At 42.1% G+C, this 21792-nt stretch overlaps 1 protein-coding gene across 32 annotated transcripts in view; it reads right to left on the bottom strand.

Annotated features, from left to right (window-relative positions):
* Positions 1–1736: 1736 nt before the first annotated feature.
* AAK1 (AP2 associated kinase 1) overlaps positions 1737–21792 on the bottom strand; it is a 163319-nt gene continuing 143263 nt past the window's right edge. For 5 of the 32 annotated variants that reach the window (XM_040623363.1, XM_040623365.1, XM_040623364.1 and 2 more), the window contains one exon: positions 1737–5132. In XM_040623363.1, the coding sequence (XP_040479297.1) occupies positions 4003–5132 (1130 nt within the window). In that variant the 3' untranslated portion in view covers positions 1737–4002. Of the gene's footprint in view, positions 5133–6352; positions 7073–9421; positions 10329–13021; positions 14521–15427; positions 15539–17165; positions 17277–18631; positions 18734–19750; positions 19853–21792 lie in introns of those variants that run through there. The other 27 variants (XM_040623349.1, XM_040623351.1, XM_040623350.1 and 24 more) reach the window with 17 other exon arrangements.

The following is a 21792-nucleotide window of genomic DNA, read 5'->3' as shown; positions in this document are numbered from 1 at the left end:
GATACTGCCAGTGTGGATTCTCACATCGAAGCGGAGACAGCTAGCTGTTTTCAGCAACCTAGAAGACTTATTCTGTAGCAAAAGAACACAGAAACAATTCCCAACCAGATATTCCTTTTTTTTTTTTATTTTCAAGCATCTCGAAATCTTTAAGTGAATTTCACAAGTTTGCAAGTGTTCTGATAGTTTATAAAAACAAAACAAGTAGTAGTTGACAAAGGCATTGAGAAATGAAGAATTTAAATTACATGATTCCATTTAAAATCTTCATGTTTACTCCATCAGGCAGGATTGGAGGATTAGAACCCAGGGGTGACTCTGGGCGTTTACAAAGTGCTTCTACCTCCTTAGAGGCTGCGGTCTTTCCAGCGGCTCTCTTATGTACCTTTTACCAAAATCATCCAAGTTCCAAATTTCTCAGATAAAACTGCATCTATGCGACCAGCAGCCATTCCAGAGTTGACTGGCATGTGTTCTCCGATTTCAATTCCAAAGACACAGCAGAGAATAACATTTTTCTTTATTAAAGGCACCCAAGTGACTCCATTTTAAGTTGTATCCTTCCTGCTGGAGAATGAGTTGGATCTCACCCTTCTGCAGTCTCCTACAAAATTTCCTATTTGATAAAACGCATACATATTATATGACCTATGTTCTGATGACTTTTCTTTATGGAAGCGAATACAGCATGATTGAATCTGTATTGTCAGATCACTCTGCTGATTAAAGTAAAACTGAAATCTGCTACTTTAGGAGTCAGTGAAATGTCCACCAAATAGTTTAAAACACGGATGTACATGTACTCTAAAACTTACTAAATAAATAATGGGCCAATAAGATGCTGGTATTTTTCTTGAAAGTTTCAAGAAATGTTGGTTGCCAGATTAAATTCAGACCTAACACGGGCACATGAACACATACACACGTACACATACAAAAATTTCAACTCAGTAACCACTGAGCCCAAAATGAAATTGAATTTATGCCCGAGATTCCCTTAGGTCCTGCCCAGCATCTGCTTCTGCATCAAGTTTTGTTCATTCCATCTTCCAATCTAACAAGGACTGGGAGCCTGACAGGCCGTATGTGAGGTAAATATTTTCCACCACACATAATATAACTTCATTAATGCAATAGTGCCTGTTAGTCATTTAACACAGATTCTTTAAAAGAATTCATCAGTGCATGTTGTGGTTCAATGCTTTAATATCTAAATATATTCTGGCTCATTGCGTGCCACTGAAATGAAAAGTCACAAGTTCTTGCATTCCCTATCAGACGTGTAAAGCAAGTAACACATAAAACTAAAAGGTGTAGCATTTTGTTGACTATATATCTTCTTTTTCTCTTTAATGTTAACCTTTTGCAGTAGAGTTGTTGGAAACATGCATTCGCTACTAATTCGAAGCATCCTGAGCACTCCTAATTCCCTTAACACTAAATTTTCTAGAATTCCAGATTCAGAATGGCCTCTGGCAAGAATATTTTATCTTTAAATGACGAATTTACCCTATATGACCCAAAGATCAGTGCAGAATTTACTAGTTATTAGCTAATAATTAATGTAATATTGTCAAAATTTTTCATGCATCACTCAGTAAGAACGCAAGTAGTTTGCATGTTTATGTTCATTTCCTATTCAAAGAATGTATTTAGAGTCTCCACCCATCATAGGTCTTCAGTGAGAATAAAAAAGGGTTACAAGCCCATGCTTGACAAATGATTCAACGATGTGATAAAATTGCCATGATTTTATTGATTTTACCTGGAGAGCTAAAATGGCTACTCCATTAGGAAGGAGTGATTAAATAACCAAAAGGAAAGACATTTTGCAGGGCCGTTACAGAAGTAATCCTGAATATTTGGGAGAGTGAATGAGAATGACCTTCCACTTGAAGAGTTCCTGACTTGGGGTGAGAACTCCCTCTGAATATTCCTATCCTCTTAGCTCCTGCCTTGGAGGGCTTTACTTGATAATGGCCAAGGGAAGAGGCTGGGGTGCAAAGTTCCATAGGCATTAGCCCAAACTATTTATTCAACTGGAAAGATGATTTTGCATCCACTGTTACACACACACACACACACACACAAATCAGAAATAATCACAGGGAGAAAAGCAGACTCTTAGAAGGAACATTTAATATTCACCAAAGTGAAAGACTGGCATGGTCGGAACCTCAGTTGTAAAACCATCGCCAATAGCCCTGATCCGGTGCCAATTATTTATCTTTTAACGTGGGCACTTGAAATAGGTGGAGACCAAACTAGAAAGTGTCTTGAAAAGTTGCTGTCCATATTCTACCCCCAAGATTCCTGAATTTCAAATTTAAAGAGTATGACACCTAATCAACTGCAATAGTTTGGCATTCTGGCTTAATTCTTGGATGAATTTCCAATTCTTAAATCATTAATCTGGTTTGGTAAGCAACTCTCCCGAAGTCTCCAGCTAATGGAGACATCACTGACATCGATTACAAGTCACTGGAAGCTTTCAGGTTGAAACATGGTGCTGCAGCTATTTCCATTAGGTTGAACTTCCTCAGCAGAGATCTTTCCATTGGGACACAAGTTTCACCTTAAGGCACTAATAATAAAGGGTCTGGAAACAGCTGGGAATGAGTCAGATCTTTCCAGAAATAGAAGACATTTGAAAAACACAAGTCAGTCACCTATCTGGCTTACTTCGACATCTACAGAGGATAGAGAATCGAACGATTTTCAGGGATAGCTGATTCAACTCTTTACTCTTCTCCCAAACTGACTTACATGTCTCAGATTTATTTTTCCTCAAGAGGCAGTGGAGAAAGGTAGCAAGGAATTGGAAAACAGAAACAAGTATGCAAATCTCATTTGTAGCCTAGTCTCATGACTGATTCCATGAGGACAGCATGGAGTGCTCAGACCTAAGGTTTTTAAGTACTTCAAAATATTACTAAGACCACATACCCAATGTGGGTATTGGGACAAGGTGCTCTTTTCTATTGCTCTGAGGGAAAAAGCATAATTTCTTAAGACCACATAAATGGAACTTGTTGGAGGAAATTTGGAGAAAAACATCTACTCCGTGAAACATCAGTTTAAGCAGGATTCTCCTACACCTTCCAATGAATTCAATTTTGCCACAAGACAGGACTAAATAAAAACAGGGCTCAAGTCAGTTAGGTCAGGAGACAAATGCCACTATGAGTGATTGTGGAGGTAGGCACAGTGAGACAGGATTTACCTAAAGGAGAAACGCTCCCTGCACGCGCACGTGCATGCGCACACACACACACACACACCCCTATGCACTCATACTGATTTAAAAAGCATGGGTGTGGGAAGGCTCAACACTGTTCGACATGAGCACAGATATCTCATCTGTTCGCATTTCTACATAGGAAAGGATCTGACACAGGTTACACACCCACAAACACTCATGTGTGAGAGGCCAGCCTGGCTCGCCAAGACTCAGAAACAGATCCAGAGAATCCTCTGTAGAGCTGCTGGTTTTACAGGAATGATTAGTATCTGCAGGATTACACTTCCTCTTGATTTGCAGGATTTTTATCTTGCATTCCCTTCCATAAATATCCCCTTTGCAAGAGCATTAAATCAAGTCCTGAAGGGACTAATCTTGAGTCCTCAATGGACATGACTCAGAACAGGAACTGCGGGAAAAAAAACTTGCAGTAACATGGCCCCTTTGGGGTTGCGGTGCAGTATGTCTGGATTTAAACAGTCTTGGGGCAAAAAAAGAGAGCAGAGTTCTGGGTGGAGGTGGAGATGGAAATGCCTAGAAGTCCAGAAATCAATATAAACAAAAGAAATGAGCATAACTTAAAGGGGTTTCAACTAAGTATCACTGCAACTGAGTCTGTTGCCCGCAGAAGTTCTACTCTGATACGTGGAACTAAAAGGTAATAACTGGTGTATTTCTTCTGAGACAGGCTCAGCTGGGAGTGACGTGGTAGGTACAGAGGCTGGGGTAAAGACAGAGGCCTGAAGGCTCAGGTATCGCTCCTAAGGTTTCTGCTTGCCCGACTTGGAAGGAAAGGGTGCTAGAGCAAACGGATCCGCAGCTGGCAGCTCCGTAGTCCTGGAGGAAAGGGAGGTGATGGAAACAGAGCCAGCTATCGACTGTTTGTTGGTCTGTGAAACAATTTTGTAGGCAGCGATGGGCTGGGCTTCTGGACTTGGCTCATCTTCTGGGCTATAGTGACGGGAATATTTGGATAAAGACTGGGGGCGGAATGGTTTGCCAGCCACCGGGCCTGAGACAGCTTCTTTCTGGGGCTGAGGTCCTTTGTTTCTGTCATTAGGAAGCCCCCCCGATTCCAGGGAGGGCCCCCTGGGAGAGATGCTGTCAAGATGGTCTGCTGCTTGCACAGAATGGGAGGGGTGGTTAGACTGCTGGACAAAAGCAGCCATGGAATACTGAGCTCGGACAGGGGCATACACTGCTCTCTCAAGGCCTGGGAGCAGAGGGACATCCTCAGTCTGACCGAGGAGACCGGCCTGCACGGGCAACTCCTGGGAGGTGCTCTGGGCAACCGTTAACTCCTCCATGCTCTTCTTCTTGGTAAACGGAGCTCTCAAGAACACGTCGGCCTCCTCTGGCTGGGAAGGAGCCACACTGCCCTTGGAGACAAACGGGGCTTTGGAGAAAATATCCATGTCATCAGCTGGAACCCTCGAGCTCCTGAAGGGGGCTGTGGCAAAAACATCTGGCTCCCCAAGACCGTCCGTGGTTGGTTGTGGGAGGGCTTGGAACTGGTTCTTTCTGCTGCTCTGGCCTGCCATTGCTTGCTCAGTAGAGACTTCTGGCTGACCGAACGGAATAGGTCCTCCCAGCTTCCCCTGGGGAGGCCTGCAGCTCTCATCCTCTTCTTCAGATTCCATGAGGAGAGGTCGAGACCCACTGCAGTCCAGCATGTCCCCCTCGAGATCAGTCCCTTCCTCTTCACTGCTGTGGAATGAACTGTTGCTTGAAGGGCCATCTCGGGCCAAGTAGTCAGATTCTAAATTGTTTTGAGTTTTCGTGCCAGGTACTCTGGAGGGGTCTGGATACAGGGGAAGGCCTTTAACACCCGCTGAGTCTTTAAAGTGCTCTACAGTTATGACAGGACAGGGATTGGGCTCTCTCTGGAGACCTAGAAAAGCACAAAATGCAGGATTAATGCACAGATCAGTTCAACTCTCCTTGGAACATTTAAAATGGTCAACCCGCGGCAGAAACATTGTGGGACCAAATAATAACGGTTGAAATGGAAAAGGAAAAACAGAAAGATAAGTCAGGCAAGGAAACGCACACAAACTGGAACACAGGCAATCACGGTCTCACATTCTGGAACGTGACAGGCACAATGCACAGGAAAGGAGATGAAGATGTTAGGCACACAGACATTCAGCATAACTACACAGTGCTCCTACTCGCGGGGCCGGGCACTGCCACCTGCTGTACCTGGCACTGGCTCAGGATGGCATGAAAACAAACCCAGTCACTCATCTCCACATACACCGTGGCAGGTCTGGATTATGTAGAAATATTGTCTGGGGACAAATGCAATTCAGTGTCTGACATGTGGTCATCTGCTCCACACTGCCTGAATCTGAGGACAGGTTCTCAATCCCAACCCCCACCCCCACCCCGGAAGAGCAGCAGAGCACGGCTGCTTGGTAAATGCAAGATTTAATCATAAGCACTACTCAAAGAGCACAAGAGTGCCCCAAATGCCAATTCTGAAGGCGCTTTCTAAGGGGAGGAGACATAGTCAAAATCATATTAAATAAATCACCTTCAGCAGGAGTTGCTGTGGAATTTTGTTTTCAGTCTTGTAAGTGAGCGAAGATCTCCTCTGCTTAAATGAATCTATCATAAAGTTCTTTAAGCAGAAGGAGTAAAATACACGGGTAATTACAGAAATACTTGCAAACGCTAATGTACTGGTCTACAGCTAGCCAGCTAGACATGCCTCAGGGTGCTCTGGCTTTTAAAATCAAATACACAATTATCAGAATGCAAGAGAGCTTACCTTCCAAGAAATATTAGCAGGTTAGAAGTAAGTCATTGGGCACATGTTAGCAAGAGGGCAGGAAAAAGGCATATGTAACTAAGCAAGAAGAATCCAGAGAAAGGGCGGCTGGGGGTAAAGAGATCATTTCATCATGGGGTTCCCAACCCACCAGGCATTCGGTAAAATGGTTTGGATTCTGTAGATGACTTGGAACCTCTGTACTGAGGCAATTCCGTCAACCCCTCCCCAGTTACCCTCTCCCCTTCCAGGCAAATCATTAACTGGTAGAAACTCCTGCTAACAATTACCCCCTGGCTAAGGTTTCTGCTTGAATGAAGCACACAGCACACAGCAGAAGCGGCATCAAAATCAGTTTATTGGGAAACCAGTCACTTAGAGACATTACATCATAAAGAGATGGAGAGAGAGAGATCGGAACATTTTAGAAGATACTGTACAAAAATACTATGTTCCTCGGAATGCTAGAACTCTTTAGCAGCGCCTCTTTTTAAACAGCTCTGATCTTAAATACTGTGTTCAGAAACAAAAAAAAAGGTGGGTGTCCCCCTCATTTTCTGAGTTTGAATGCATTCAGTGAATTTCCGATTAGGAGTCTTTACGTGTACTGGTGCCAAACAGCTGAGTAGCGTTTGCAGAACATGACTTTGAAGAGGATACGTTTTCTGTTCGCGTTGCAGCTTTAGCATGTGCACCCACTGGTGATACAGAGCGTTAGTCAGCTGACGGGAAGCAAAGGAACATCTTCTCTCTTGCAGTGTGTGTGGACAGACATAATCCTAACCTCTCAGGCAAGTGTGTTGATATTAGTTCTGTTACTGTGATTCTTAGGTGGTGATGTCTGGGAGGAAATTCAAATGAAAAGGGGGGCCAAGAGGCTTCCCAAAATAAGATTTGCCAAGCAAAGAGGCATGAAAGCTCCCCTCTCCCAAGACTCCTTGAACCACTTTCTGACGAAGTTTTCAGTTGCCAAAACGAAGGCATAATTATCTTATCTTCCAAAGCCACCCCAAAAGTTGGCGTTATCATGCCGGTTCTGTGGGAGAGCAAAATATCTTCTAGGGGGAAAATGGTAAATTTAGTCAGGCCAATGACCAATTCTGGCATCATACCGATCAATAAGGAAAACCGGACTAGTTTGACTGGAGTTAGTGTTTTGGGGAAATTTAAATTGAATTCAGACAGATCTACTTGTGTGCAGAGAATGCCAAAAAGCAGCTACCTAAAGAACCAGGGGTGCTCTGGACGCCTGCAGTGTTAGACTACATTTTGAGAACTATCAAGTACCAAGTGGAGGGGACCATATCCAGGCTGGACAGGACAGAAGAACACACTTAACCTATGTAAATTACTTAAAAAGTGGGTTCTTGGTCAACTGGAAACCTGCCAAATTAGCATATACTAGGACCTTGATGTTACATAACAGGAAAACCACACCTACAATTTTAAGAACTTTCAAAAACTCACAAGCCCAGTCACAAAAACCCTGTGACGTTGAGTCTGAAGAGGAAACTTGTTTCCTGTTCTTCAAAACGACACCAGACCTGTTTCTGTTTTTTAGCATGAATCTGCTTTCTAGGAGTGGAAAACTACATTTAAAGGACTGTCCTGAGATGGCCAAGTCTCTTAACCTCTTCATTCTTTTTCGAGAAGGTGTAGTATGACTACAGCAGAGAGCAACCACCCTTTGCAGCCCTCCCAAGCCGGGCATTCTGGAGACCAAAGAATGCTGGTGGATTTGGGGAGACACAGACATCCATACTCCCTCAGCACAAGGCACAAAGTCGTCAAGAGAGGAGGAGATTCTAAGTAACTGTAAGCAGAAGACAGACATTAAATCTTGTTGGCAGGTAGAGGTCCTTTTTGGAATAGGAGTATCTACGTTCTTGTAGGGAAAGCATGTGTTTTCAAGGGGAACAATCCTTGCATATGAAAATGGCCTTCCACTATTAGGAAAACGTGTGTGAAACAGTCTGGCTACTAGCAAAGAAGGATTTGCACTAATTTAACCTCATGTCTTGGCCCCATTCCTCTGGCAACCAATAGCGTGCGCAGCAGACGGTCCGTGACCACAGAGCTCACCAAAGCCAGCCGGTGGTTCCTGAGGAGTAGAGGCCTTCAACCCAGGACCTGGTCTCACAGGCTGCACAAGGGTCTTTCTTACCATGAAGCCTAAGTAGGCTATTTTGTTCTAATCCCCTCAAACTGGGTTAGGTCTCCTTTCATTTTGGTTTAGCACATTAAATTAAGCAAGAAGGCAAGACACCCTTCTTTCTCTTGCTCTCACGTAGGACTGTGTGCAAGGTTAAGGGTGAGCACACTTTTTGTGACTTCTACGAGGGATAACTCCGTCTTAGTCTATTTTGAGGCTCCAAATTTATGTAGATTTCAGTAAGCGTTCATATGCTTGACAGAGTAGGAAAGGAGTCCCCGAAACTCTCTGATGACTTGGCAACTTTCCTCACTAACTGCCTATTAACTTTCAAAACAACCATAAGTGCTAAATGATTTGGGGTAGGTTTACCGTGGGGATTTTATCTGATGGACACAGTGACGGGGTCATCAGAGTGCTTTCAAAAAAATCGGAATCTGAAGACTTAAATTCCGGGCTGTATATTCTTCAGTGCAATACATCACTCACAGCCAGAACTTTACTTTCCCCCATACTGTAAACGGAAATACCAGTTACAAGCAGTATCGAAGACAGAATTCTTGCCAAAAACTGAAAATGAAGACTTGGAGTACCGAGAAACCTTCTCGTACATTTAGGAATTAGAAAGCAGACTATCCCTTCCCAAGAAGGTCAGAAATGCAGCACCAACTGAAATTCACACTCTTGGAGCCAACTCAGGGGATCAAGAGATGGACATCAAATTAATCATTTCCATGACCTTTCAGCTTAGATAATAAGATTAAGGGTTTGGTTCCACCATATGCTGTGCAGTGGCATTAACACCCATGACCGGGGGACAGGGATTTGGTGGGAGCCAACATGGGCCAGCGACGCTGTGCCTCTCAAGCCAATGGAGCATTAAATGAGAGAGATTTCTCCCTGGGCATAAAACTGCTGTTGCCAACATCAAATGTTTAATTAAACTGGCCTGGGTATATTAAAGATTAAATTAGAGGAGGGTAGCTGCAAATCTGTGCTCCGTTTGCAATCCCGAGTCTAGTCATATCAAATCCAGGCTCACGGGGTTTCCTTGTCCCTGTCTACAAGGGGAAGCCTCATGGGTAGCCGTGACTCGGTCTAAGTCCTCGGCAGGTGTCTGCGCTCTCCTTGTGCGCAGTAGTGACTGTCACTCAAGAATGGGGTTAAGTCCTTTTTGACCAAGTGAGTTTTCGGCTCAGGAAAGCAGCAGCTAGTATACGTGATTTACATCTGTGGACATCAGGCTCCTGTTTGAACAGATAAGTCTTTATTCCCCTGTATGTTTACATAATAAATTGTTTACAGACTTTTTTTTTATACAATACTTGCGTAGCAATGTTTAAATTTCATATTTTTACTACGTAAGGTAGCTTCGCATACCTCTGTTTGCTTTGTCTTCTTGGGGAGGACATGATAAAGACCTGTGGTAAATATACATCCATGTGACAAAGGGGGTGTGCAATAGGGTGGAGTAGAATGCTCACAGGAAAAAGAGTAAAGTCAGGACACTACATCAAAGTGGGAACCAAGAAAGTGTCTTCCGTTCAAGCAACCACCACCATTTGGTAACTTTGCATAAGTTAGCATTACCCAAAGAACCTCCCTCCTCCACCTTAGCGAAAGGAAACCCAGGATAAACAAAGTAGTATCTTGTTACAGATTATTTGAAAGGGAGGCCATCTGGGATTCATTCTGACTCAAGAAACCCAGTACATCCAACTTCAGGAACAGGACTAGCGTGGAAAATGAAAAGACTAACTTTGTGCTGGTAAAATTATAGTCTCTAGGGAGGAATAAAAGATAGCTTTGTATTATCTGGAGTGTTTCAGTAAAGACTTCATTTTAAATATCCCTCTGATAGTTTCTCTGTTCTGCCCAGCAGCCTCTAATTTGCTTAATTTTGTACTTTGGGCAATCCTGTCATTTTTGTCCCCAAACTCTAAGTTAGTGGCTACATGATCCTGGTAATGTTAAAGCCAGAGAAAGTTAAAGACTCCTGGAAATTTAGACAATCATCATCATGGGAGACTTTACTTTGGCCCAAGGTATCTACAATGTGCTTTTATTCAGCTGAACTCAGATCCCTCCGTACTTCTGGGCTGAGGTCAACCCCAAAGGTCTTCTCCTTCCTCTAAAATTGCTGAAGGCAGACTGTTCCTGACCTAGAGAAAACAGTGTTAGTTCGAATCAAAATGTTCAATTACCTGCCAGGAGAGCAGGAAAAAAAAAAAAGTATTATAAACAAAACTCAAATTTCATCTTGAGAAAAACAGGTTCTTTTCTTGAGTATGTTCCCCTCTACTTATTAGCAGTCCACGTTCTATAACTCTGACTCAGGAAGTGCCAAGTCCAATATCAAATGACACTGAACACAGTGACAACCTCTTTCAGAGGTTATTTTAAAATTTGCATCTTTCCATTTTCTAAACCACTAAAGACAAGTGAAATTATGGAAGTCCCCTTATTCAGAATATTAAGGAAATTAAGGCTGATTTTTGTCACTTTCCATTATAAGGTCCTCTCTGGGAATTTTCTATGGATTATTCCTTTTCCTGTCTTTAATGGTAACCATGCTTCTGGGGAGGGGGATGATTGCGTTTTTTAGAAGCAGCTAAATGTGACTCAGAACCAGGAGTCATGAAAGAAGATCAAGAAAGAGAACATACTTCCAGATGCTGAAAGCAATACTAGTTAGATAATAATTCAACAGAGTTTCTTATACCTTATTACTGTCCTTGATGGTATTTCTAAGGACGGGGGTAATTTCAGAAATAACTTAAATGAAGGCACAACGCTAGAGTAAGTATGAGCCTCCCAAGTAAAACCAGATGCCTTTGAAGGGAACAACACTCAACGAGTGGCCAAAATTCTGATATGTCTGCTATAAAGAACTAATTAATTATGATCGTAGTTAGAAGTGTCCGTTTAAACCTTATCTCCTGAGTCCTGTGTTTTTAAAAATACCGGGACTTATATCTGGTGATCTAATTACCTGAATGGTGTAAGGGAAAAAAAAATTGTGATGTGTTCTGGTATAGTTACTACTCTTGCACAGTTGGACTAAAGCAAATCAGAAATATATGCTTATAGTATCTGCCCATTTTTAAGTGCCAGATCACTGATTATATATTTAAAAAGAACTGAAGTCGTCTGATACTGTTTTGCTAGAATAGGTAGGGTCATTTAAAAAAAATGATATTTGGATATTTAAAAAAAAAATCTAAGTCCAAAACTGTCCAATAATGTAGGCTTCTATTCAGATAACCAAGGAAGAGCCACCTAAGTTAGTAAAGGCCCATTATAATTCTCTAAAATGTAAATACTGCTCCAGTAACAGTAAGAACTACAGAAGATAACTGAAGAACATCAGGATTATACAGATCCTTCATAGTCCTTCCAAAGCATAATACTACATACGCAGAACTCTAGAATTCCATAAGCTTAAAGACCATCCAGTCCAAACTCATCACTGTATACATAAGGAACAACCGCTCTTAGAAGTGGAGGCCTGCTGGCGGCTACTTGGCAGGTGACTGGCAAAGGTCAGGGAGAGATCCCAGGTGACCTGTCTTGCCCAGGCCTCTTCTCCCACAGCCCGGCCTCAGGTCCCACGCCTGTGAGATGGAGTGGATGGACTAGAGACTGGTCTCTCTGATCCTGCTTGTGGCTCAGTCTAGAGTTCCGTGTGTCTACCGATTATCAGACACTGTAGTGACTCTAGTGTCATATCAAATAAACCCTTTAGCTCAAGGATGAAGCTATAAGCTAAGGGAGGTCCCATTTACCGAGTCACTCACATGGATTCCTTAACTTAACAGAAAAATAGTTCTCCCCTTTGAAGTCTTATTCCAAAAGAATAAACCCAAGATGATTTCATGTCATTATCTCCCTCAGACTTTCTCCATCTAGTCTCTGGCTTCCAGTCTGTTCATTTTCATTAATAGTCTCCATTAAGCTTTATTGAGCCAGATGACTAGAGAATATATCTCAGTATGATTATGGGTAATACATGAAAGGAACAATTTAGAGATATCGAATTTCTAAACTGTACTCTTCACGGTTTCAATTAAATTGAGAAACTAGATATTTCATTATATTTCTAACATGTATATGTATGAAAAAAAATCAAATTGGAAAACATAGGCATAAAACATTGTTCTTATTTAAAAATAAACATTTCCTTCATTAGTTTATACATTCTTTCTATGTCCAGGAAAAAGAATACAGTTTTGATCTTCAGTGATATTCCTGTCCATAAAGGGGCAAACCAAGTCCCGTTTTCACTGCCATCCAATCATGGAGAGCTCTTCGAGGACATCTTTTTTTATCTTCAGCAGGAAGATTGTGCCTCCCTCAATTTTGGAAATGATCCATTATCCTAACAGAGGGCTCTCCTTAGCTCATCTAGTTTCAGCTGGCAGAGGAAGTATTTAAAGTCAGAAGGAAGACTGAAAGATTCAGACTTTTCCTCCGATGCCTTTCAAAGGCTGCTCTCACATTTCTGGGGTCAAAGCTTGACCTCCAAAGTGCAGTGTTTTGCAGGCCGTGGTTGCTGCTCAACTTTCTTTTTTTTTTTTCCCCCTTTAAAGTGCAAAAGTGAGGAAGAAGAAACAAAAGTACTAGAGAGAGAAACAAACAAATGAGCTTGGAATTTTATTTGTACAAATCTGATCAACTAAGAGTTTCCCCTTCTGATCATGGAAAATGGCGCTCAAGGAAGAGAACCACAGTGGGGTTCTCTGGGCCCACCTCTCTTCAAAAGGGCAATTTTATAAAATTGCTTTCTATGTAAGGAAAAAAAAATACACTTCCACGAGTAAGGACATATACAGAGGGTGACCATGAGGCATGTTGTCATGTCAGTGCAGGGTCCTTTATTTATTTTATGAACAATATTCTAAGGTTAGTGAGGAACTACGCTTTGTTTTGTTTTGTTTTTTAATCTAGGAAGCCAAGGAAAACCGACTGAACATATTTCATTGGCTGCGTCCTTCGATTCAAACATCAGAGAGAAAGAAAGGTAAGTAGCCAGAATCAAATTGTGCCTAGCTTGTCAGCACACTTATTTCTGATTATCTGAAAATAAACAACATGCTTATTCTACAAAGACAGAGGACCTGCTGAAAGCTTATAGCAACACACAAGTCTACTCAAAATGATTCCATATGTTACACTGTAGGATTGCTGTGTAGTTATACAAGGGAAAGAGATCAAAACCCTGTACAGACACCTGATATCAGACTTGAAACGCCAAGTGGAAACAGAACTATTCAGCGTCTTCATTTATACACAATTTACAATATTTGATTCAAAATAAAAATCACAAGAAAAATACATCTGTTTCTGCTACAATTCCTTCCCCTCCCCCATCCACCCCCCAGTGAAAAGTCTTCTAATAAAAGGTATCATATTACCACCGTTGTCTTGTTTTGGTCTAATTCTGAGATCCCGGCTCGGGACAGTTAACATGAAAAGGAATGGCAATACTTGGGTTTTATATAATGTACACATTTTATCCAAGGATCTCAAGTACTTGCAGTCACATCTCCAGATCTGCGAAATCACGGTTCAATGGAAGCCAGAATGCTGGATGAATGCTGGGCAGGTTGCATGGGGTGTAAAATCCCTTGGCTAAGTCTATGATCAAACAAGGTCAAAGCTGGTTGGCTAGAGCTGGGCTCAATTTCTCTTTTCAAACATATCCCATCCGTCCGTCAGTTTTACCCTCTCTTAAGTCACACACCCATCTCCAGGCTACTGCCCAGAGTTAAGACCAACTGAAGAAGCCATGTCCTCATGATAATGCAGCAGCATAAAAAGCAAAAACAGAGAAACACATTCATCAGCATCTGGCCAAAGGAGACAGGGGTTGGGAGGATTGGTTTGGGAGGCCATTCCTAGCAAGGATGAGACAAAGGTGTCAATTCACTAGTTTCAGTTACAATTAAGCTTTGGGTGGAGTTGATTCCAGCAGAGGTGAAGCTCATGGCATCTAGCGCTTGATTTAAGATAATGCTATTGAAGAAGGGTAATGAGAAAACACATAAAACTAACAGGGAGGAACTGGCCAAGGAATATCTGGAGGGCCAAAGTGATTTTCTTTCCTTATCATTTCTACAGGAGAAGGCAAGGGGTAGGAGAGAAGGGCTAGAGGGCCCCTTATTAGATTTTTAAAAAAATCATTTTTCTTATAACTCCGTAATGAAAATGTATATTACGGTGTGAAGGTTACAGAACTGCATCTGCTACTGGGTCACGGCTACAGGTCTATGAGCTGATCCACCAGCAGTAAAGACCTGGCTAGGTTGGGAAGACTGGACTCAGAGCTCCCACTGCTGTTTCTAGAGTGCCCACCTGGAAGTGGAGAGATAGGAATTCAGTACAAAACAGAGGGTTACGGTTTAGATGTGCAGAGCAAGCAAAGGAGAAAAAAAACACAAAACCAAATCCTTGAGAAGCAACAATTTACATTTGTAAACTCTTACGTGTTGATTTTTAAACCTACAAGTTAGGTATCCACCACCCCCCGCCACAACTTCAGGCACACCATGCTAGAGGCAGAACACCTTGCAAAGAGGATGCTATTTTCAAATGAATATATGTTTTGCCTGAGAACTGCTGGCTAGACCTTAACTTCCTGATAACATCGAATCATCTCCCTGACAAAGTAAAAATCAATAGTTTTTGCTTTGGGGAGAAATCAGTTTCTAAGACCACTGCAATAGAAACATGCTTTAAGAAATATATAGATGGTCCCATGGCAACTCAGTGTCTCATGGCACATTCAAATGATTCTTAATCCATCAAAGAGGAAAAAGGATGCTTCACGAATGTCCAAAAGATGCAAATGGTATCGAAGCACCATACTTAATCTCTTTGGGAAGAATATTTATTACAGATTATTGTAATCATGCCAAAAAATGTTCAGTGCTTTTTAAAAAAACATATGCCTTCCGGTTTCCACTGATGAAATTTCCACTTTATTTTTGGCTTGATAGTTTGTAAAAACCAGGGTTTAGTCAAAGCATTAAATACTTTTCTTCTCTCTAAATAAACACCACAGCCAAGCTTTAAGATAACTGTATCTCCATCTGTACCTGTATCTCTGCCTTATCCTGGTTCGGCCCCAAGAACTGTCATTACCCCCGGTTTCCTTCATTAAGTGAGGAGCTTCTTCCCCTCTTGCAGTTTAGGTACATTACTATTTTGTAGTGAGCTGTGATGTCAAGCTCTTCTCTTTTCCCCATCCTCTCTTTCTTACCTTGTGGGTTTTTGGTTATCAATACAGGAATAGGGTCAAACTCATCTTCTGCCACCTTGTCCGAGCCCTCAGGGACATCAAAACCTGAGATGAGATTACTATCTTCTGCAGCTTAATACAGAATGCAAGTACACAAGCAGAAACAACAGAGGTAGAGATTAGCAAATGAGAGAACATGTAAGAGGCACAAAGTTCCCAACTATACAATCACTATTGTCGGTGAAAATGCTTATTTTCATGACTTGAAATAAAAGTAGCAAAACTGGAAAATAGGGAAACAGAAAAATAGTTTCGAGCTGGCCATGTTAAGACTTTCATAAATGATTAGGGAGAAGGGTTAGAGGATGAACTCTCTCTACCATTTCAAGACCGTTCACTGTAGTTATTGTGAGGTCTCTCTTCAGTGTCAGTAACTCGCAAAGGCCTAGGAATTAGTCATTTATCTTCCTTATTGAGCAAACAGAGGCCTGACTAATAAACAATACTGAAGACACTCAAAGCCAGGGGCAGGGAGGAGGTAATTAGTGGCTCTTTAAGAAGCAACTGCTACATACACGATATGTTAATTAACTGAATTTAAAATAAAATTTTAAAAAAAGAAGAAGCAACTGCTATATACAAAAACACAAAATACTTCTGAAAGGACTCGCTGCCCTGTGATTAGGAAAAAAAGAGTTTCCATCAACTCTGATGCCTCAGGGAATGTTGGGGCCCAAGATCACATGCCCTGAGATTTTGAGCAGAAGTCTGTTAGAATATTCTCCTCCGTTCTGATTAAGATTACCCTCCTGGCAAGTGCTAGCTGAGCACCTATTTTGCAAGTGATGCTTCTCTGTAATTACATATGGCTGCTGACACACTCCTGCCAGATGTAATTGGTTAAACACACACTCTATAAAAACATAATCATTTTAATGCCATCGAGGGTAAAAACAAAAACTCAGCTATTACCACTGCAAACCATAAACAAATTATTTTTAGACATTTTGGGGAGGCTTCCTTCTTGAATTTCTTTCAGAACAAACTCACACTGTTCCTTTTCTATATATTTGCTCCTTCCAGAAAACCAATTTCACTACCTAAGTACAGAGAGAAGTTTAGTGAATGCCTGGGTCCAGTCAGCCAGGTGCTGTGCCTGTCACTTTCAAGAACAGCTCACTGAAGAGAAGTCAGGTCAAGCTACTTCTCTCCAGCAGCATTTCAAACAGGTATTAGCCCAGGACTAAGAAATGAGAGTGCTAGATGAGAAAGACAAATCCAGTAATCAATTATGACTCAAAATTTAAAACTTTTCTAAGTTCAGTCTCTGAAGACTGACTTTTGAGGACTTATGCCTGCTTATTGAGCCATCACTACCCAAAAACTTTAAATCAGATTTGATAAAATAATTTTCAGGCCTAGGCTAACAAGTATCATATTAATAACAACAGTCAGTCAGTGGATAGTCAACTTAACCATCCACTTGTGCTGACTCTGCCTGTAATGGAGAACATGGGACACCTGCAGTCCCAGTGACCACCAGAAAGCAATGGCCCCACCAATCTGCTGTCTGAGCCGTATCAAGCACTCTTCCCGAGAGGGATTATAACACAGTGGCTGAGAGTACAAACGAGTTTTCCATATGGAGGACGGGGCAAAAACACTTCACTGGCAAAGACTTTCGGTAAGGAAAATTCTCAGGAGTCATTCAGTCCTCCTTGAAGGACGCATGTGAGCCCAAGGACAGGAAAGCATTTACCTTTATGGGCTGGAGCAGAGATCGCTATGGGGGCAAACTCTTCCAGAAGGTCAGTAGTAGGGTTAGAAAGCAGGGAGCAATCAATCAGGGAATCTTCCCCGGTGAGAGAATCTGAGTCCAGATTGACAGCATCCCAGGTCAGTGATGGCATTAAATAGCACACACAATATCATGAGATTAGAGCTCAGCCTTTAAGTTACTACACTTACATGTCATATGTACAAGCCAAGGTGGGAGAAAGAAAACCACAAGTAACATCTTAAGCCCCCGGCATTTTCATCAATAGAAACATGTATTTCTAGATTCCTCTTAACATGAACATATAAATATGGAAAATTTTTTTGCTCAGAGGTTGCTGGGTAAGCAAATATGTGCTCTGGATGCCAATAAAACTTTAGCAACTCAGTTCTCGGCAAATGCCATTTCGGAAAAAGGACTTTGCAACTCAAGAGTTTCATTTAAACTTTCTCTAAACATTCAGGGGAAAAGGTATCTAAGCTGACTAGGAGGGGGCTGTCCCTGCCTTATTATGACATGATTAAACAGCATTTTCTAGAACTCAACCAGCTCCCCATTCAAAATAAAATGATCTTGCTTCTTACTAGTCGTCTTTAAATTTGACTTGCTCCTCTGAACATATGATTTTACTTCCAGTTAAGGAACAGAAGGAAGACAAAATCCAGAGTTCAAGCATTTTAACATACAAATTGTTCTCTGGGAAAGTTTCAGAAAAGTCAAGTAAGCACAGGGAAAGGAACCATCTCACCTTCTATGTTCATTTTTTCCCCTACCTCCTTGAGTTTACTTTCACAGTTTCCAGACTTCTAATTGTTTTCTGTTCCAAGTTAGGAAATTAGACACTTTTACCAAGTTAACTATGGACTCAATAAAAATGCAGGCTATCAACTCTGGATTTATGGACAGTTAAGGAATTCTATTAAGAGTGAAGTTTTGAAATTAGGGTAAAAACAATGCTGGACCAGGGAAGATTTCAACTCTGCCTACAATTTAACAACAAACCACCTATATAGGCTAAAAGCACTGTGCTGGGACTAGAATGGCAACATCCAGAGCGTGAGCTCCACTGACACCGTTAGGTAGAAAGAAGGCTCAGAAACCTTGGAGGAGTTAAGGTCATCCCTGCAGCTCGGCTGAGTTCTTTAGGGAGGAGGTGGAGGGAACCTGCCACCAGTGAAAAGAATCTTGAATAAACAAATACCATAACCAGAGAAAGTCCGAGTATCACTCTACAAAGAACATGGCTCCCAAAAGTACTCTGCTCTTCAGCATGGAAAGGTATCACTAAACATCTAGAAGCTGGGGCTGTAACCATACAAAGCATCCATTCTAGGGGGAACGGACCAGTCTACACAAGAAGCCCAGGGGCACCTGCTGCAGGTGGAAAGGTGGACTTGGAGGGCCACCACAATAAACAGTCCCCGCAGTGGCAGAGACACCTGACTGACCTGTGCGGTTCGAGGTCACAGATTCCGTCTGAGATGGAAGGCGCTGGGGCACTGGGGGCTCCAGTCCTGGTATGAGACTCTCAACAGCAACATCAGCTTTTTCTTTCGTAACAGAGCATTAAGAAAGGAGAACAAAGGGTAAGGGAAAAGGAGTCAAAAGGTTCTTTAGACAAGTCTGTGAAGGCTTTCTTCTACAGGTCTCTAAAATGCCAGTCTCGGGCAAGATGGGCAGCACAAGGAGTTACTTTATTTCTGCTGTTTTGAGTACCTGGGCTTCACTGACTGAGCATGCGAGTGCAAGGTTAACCGTTCGGACTAGGCTTGGTGAGTCTCAGTTTTCACAGATACATGTAGAACACGAGCCACCCAGATTTCTTCCATGTCTGAAGACATAGACTGAAAGGCACCGTAATATCTTACAGGAATTTTGCTTTTCTTAAGGGATAAACCTGGGGGCAGACATCCTCTGTGCCTCGCAAAGGCCACTAGTCCATTTCGAATCCTGCCCCCCAGTGTGGCTGGGAGGTCTTTTGCACTGTCTGACATCTTGCAGCTGAAGGCCCATCTCTCTCTAGGCTCGTGGCCTTCCTGGGTTCGAGGACGATGTGCCCTGGAGTACAGGGCCCCTGGACATCTTGTACGTCTTGCCTGCCTTGCTGTAGGAGCACAGGGCAATATCAGACTGAGCGGACCAAGCCCCTGCCTGGATTCTACTCAGGGGGCTTCACCACTGGGCAGTGTTTTCTGTTACGGATACCTGGCACAGACAGAGGCCTTCTAAGAAGAATCTGCTAAAGGTAAAGGTCCCAGCTGGAAACCAACTTCCTTCATGAAGCTTTCGTAACTAACTGTGAATTTTTCCGTTCCTCCTCATTCTTGGGAAAGTCCTTCTAGACATCTCAGGATATCAAGCAAAGCAAAAATAACAGTGTGGTGCCCCTGGGAGGCAGAGAAAACACTTCTTTTGGGGTAATAACAAATAAGATTAAAGGAGGCTTTGTGGCATTTTCCATTCCTCGGCAGGGCTATTCACTGGGGATCTGCTAACCAGTTAGCTATCATTCTTGAGACAGACACATATATCATGCAAGACTGAAGAAACAGAGATGACGACTTTACCAATCACAGCATCAGAAGTGCTACCAAAAGGGTCTGTCATAGGCAAGAGGTCAGGGAGCAGGAGAGAAGTGTCAGGAGATTTGAGTCCCTCAATTAGTTTTTCTAGGTTGGGCAGAGAGGTAAAGAGAAAGCAAAAATGCAGTGAGATATTAAAGTAAGCTGATCATTTACCGTTTTCTATGCAAACATATTTTGGGCTCAAACTTTTGTATAGATTCATCATAAAAACAAATACTGTTAGTATCTTTTACTGTTAATTAAAAATAAGCTTTCAAAGTTCAAAGTTTAAAAAATGATTATTTCCCCAGCTGAAGTAGTCACTTTGTAAGTCACTCAAGATACTGCCCTAAGTTTGTTTGTTTTAAAATTTGAGGTGTAAGTATTTATGCAAAGGATAAAAAATTACTGCTTTGAAGGGAAACATGCACCCTGATGATTATAGCAGCATTATCAACAATAGCCAAACTATGGAAAGAGCCCAAATGTCCATCAACTGATGAATGGATAAAGAAGATGTGGGGGCGCCTGGGTGGCACAGCGAGTAAGCGTCTGCCTTCGGCTCAGGGCATGATCCCGGCGTTATGGGATCGAGCCCCACATCAGGCTCCTCTGCTATGAGCCTGCTTCTTCCTCTCCCACTCCCCCTGCTTGTGTTCCCTCTCTGCGGCTGGCTGTCTCTATCTCTGTCAAATAAATAAATAAATAAAATCTTTAAAAAAAAAAAAAGATGTGGTGTATACATATATACACAATGAAATATTAGTCAGCCATCAAAAAGAATGAAATCTTGACATTTGCAACAACATGGATGGAGCTAGGGAGTATTATGCTAAGTGAAGTCAGTCAGTCAGAGAAAGACAAACACCGTATGATTTCACTCCTGTGGAACTGAAGGAACAAAACAGATGAACATAGGGGGAAAAAGAGAGAGAGAAGCAAACCATAAGACAGACTCTTAACTATAGAGAACAAACGGAGGGTTGCTGGAGGGGAGGGGGAGGGGAGGGGGACGGGCTAAATGGATGATGGGTGTTAAGGAGGACAACTGTCGTGATGAGCGCTGGGGGTTGTATATAAGTGATGAGTCCCTAAATTCTACACCTGAAACTCCTATTAGACTGTATGTTAACTAACTGGAATTCAAATAAAAACTTGAAAAAAAAAACTTGAGGTATAATGTACACTGAATAAAAGTCACCAATTTCAAGTGTACACTTTGCTGAGTTCTGACAAATGTACACATTCATGTGAGCGCCACCGAAATGATATAGAACATTTCCATTACCCCCCAAATTATCCTTGTGCCTTATTCTAGTCGGTGCCTTCCTGTGACCCCCAGACCCTGGCAACAACTGGTCTGCTTTCTGTCCCTGTAGCTTTGCCTTTTCTAGAATTGCCTATAAACGGACCCATACAATATGTAGTCTCTTCTGTCTCAGGTCTTCTGTTTAGCATGATGCTTTTGCGCTCCCTCCCTGTCGTGGCGTGTATCAGTAGTTTGTTCCGTTTTATTGCAGTGCAGTGCCCCACTGTATGAATGTACCACATTTCGTTGAATCGTTCACCAGCTGATAGACATTTGGTTGTTTCTGGTTTTTATCTATTAAAACAGAGCTGCCACAAACAGATGCGTTGTCTTTATGCATTCATATCCCTTCCTGGGCTTAGTTTTGAAAAATTTTTTTGGACTCGCATTTAGAAATGCTGTGTAACTCAGCAAGTGAATCGAAATATGCCGAAGCTAACTTCAACCATCATTCATTGTCTGCCAACTGAGAGCCGGTGACAAGCTGGTACCCCTAGCATTCTATGGTCAGATCTCATGAAACGCACTTATACCTGAAGATGGATTAATTTGATGTCTTCTGGCTAGGAAACAAAAGGATGTAAGAAGCCGCCGGATCTGTCGCACCTGATAACTTAATGTGTCATAAGTGCACACGTTAAAATTTCGTTATGATCTTTTCAGCCTTGATCCATCAACAACTCTCTATTTATCTTCAGCTTATTAAAAACACTGAATCATAGAATCTTACAGAAAG

Source organism: Ursus maritimus, unplaced genomic scaffold (genome assembly GCF_017311325.1).
Source record: "Ursus maritimus isolate PB19 unplaced genomic scaffold, ASM1731132v1 scaffold_6, whole genome shotgun sequence".
Classification (NCBI taxonomy): domain Eukaryota; kingdom Metazoa; phylum Chordata; class Mammalia; order Carnivora; family Ursidae; genus Ursus; species Ursus maritimus.
This window is presented reverse-complemented; position numbering and strand designations above follow the sequence as displayed.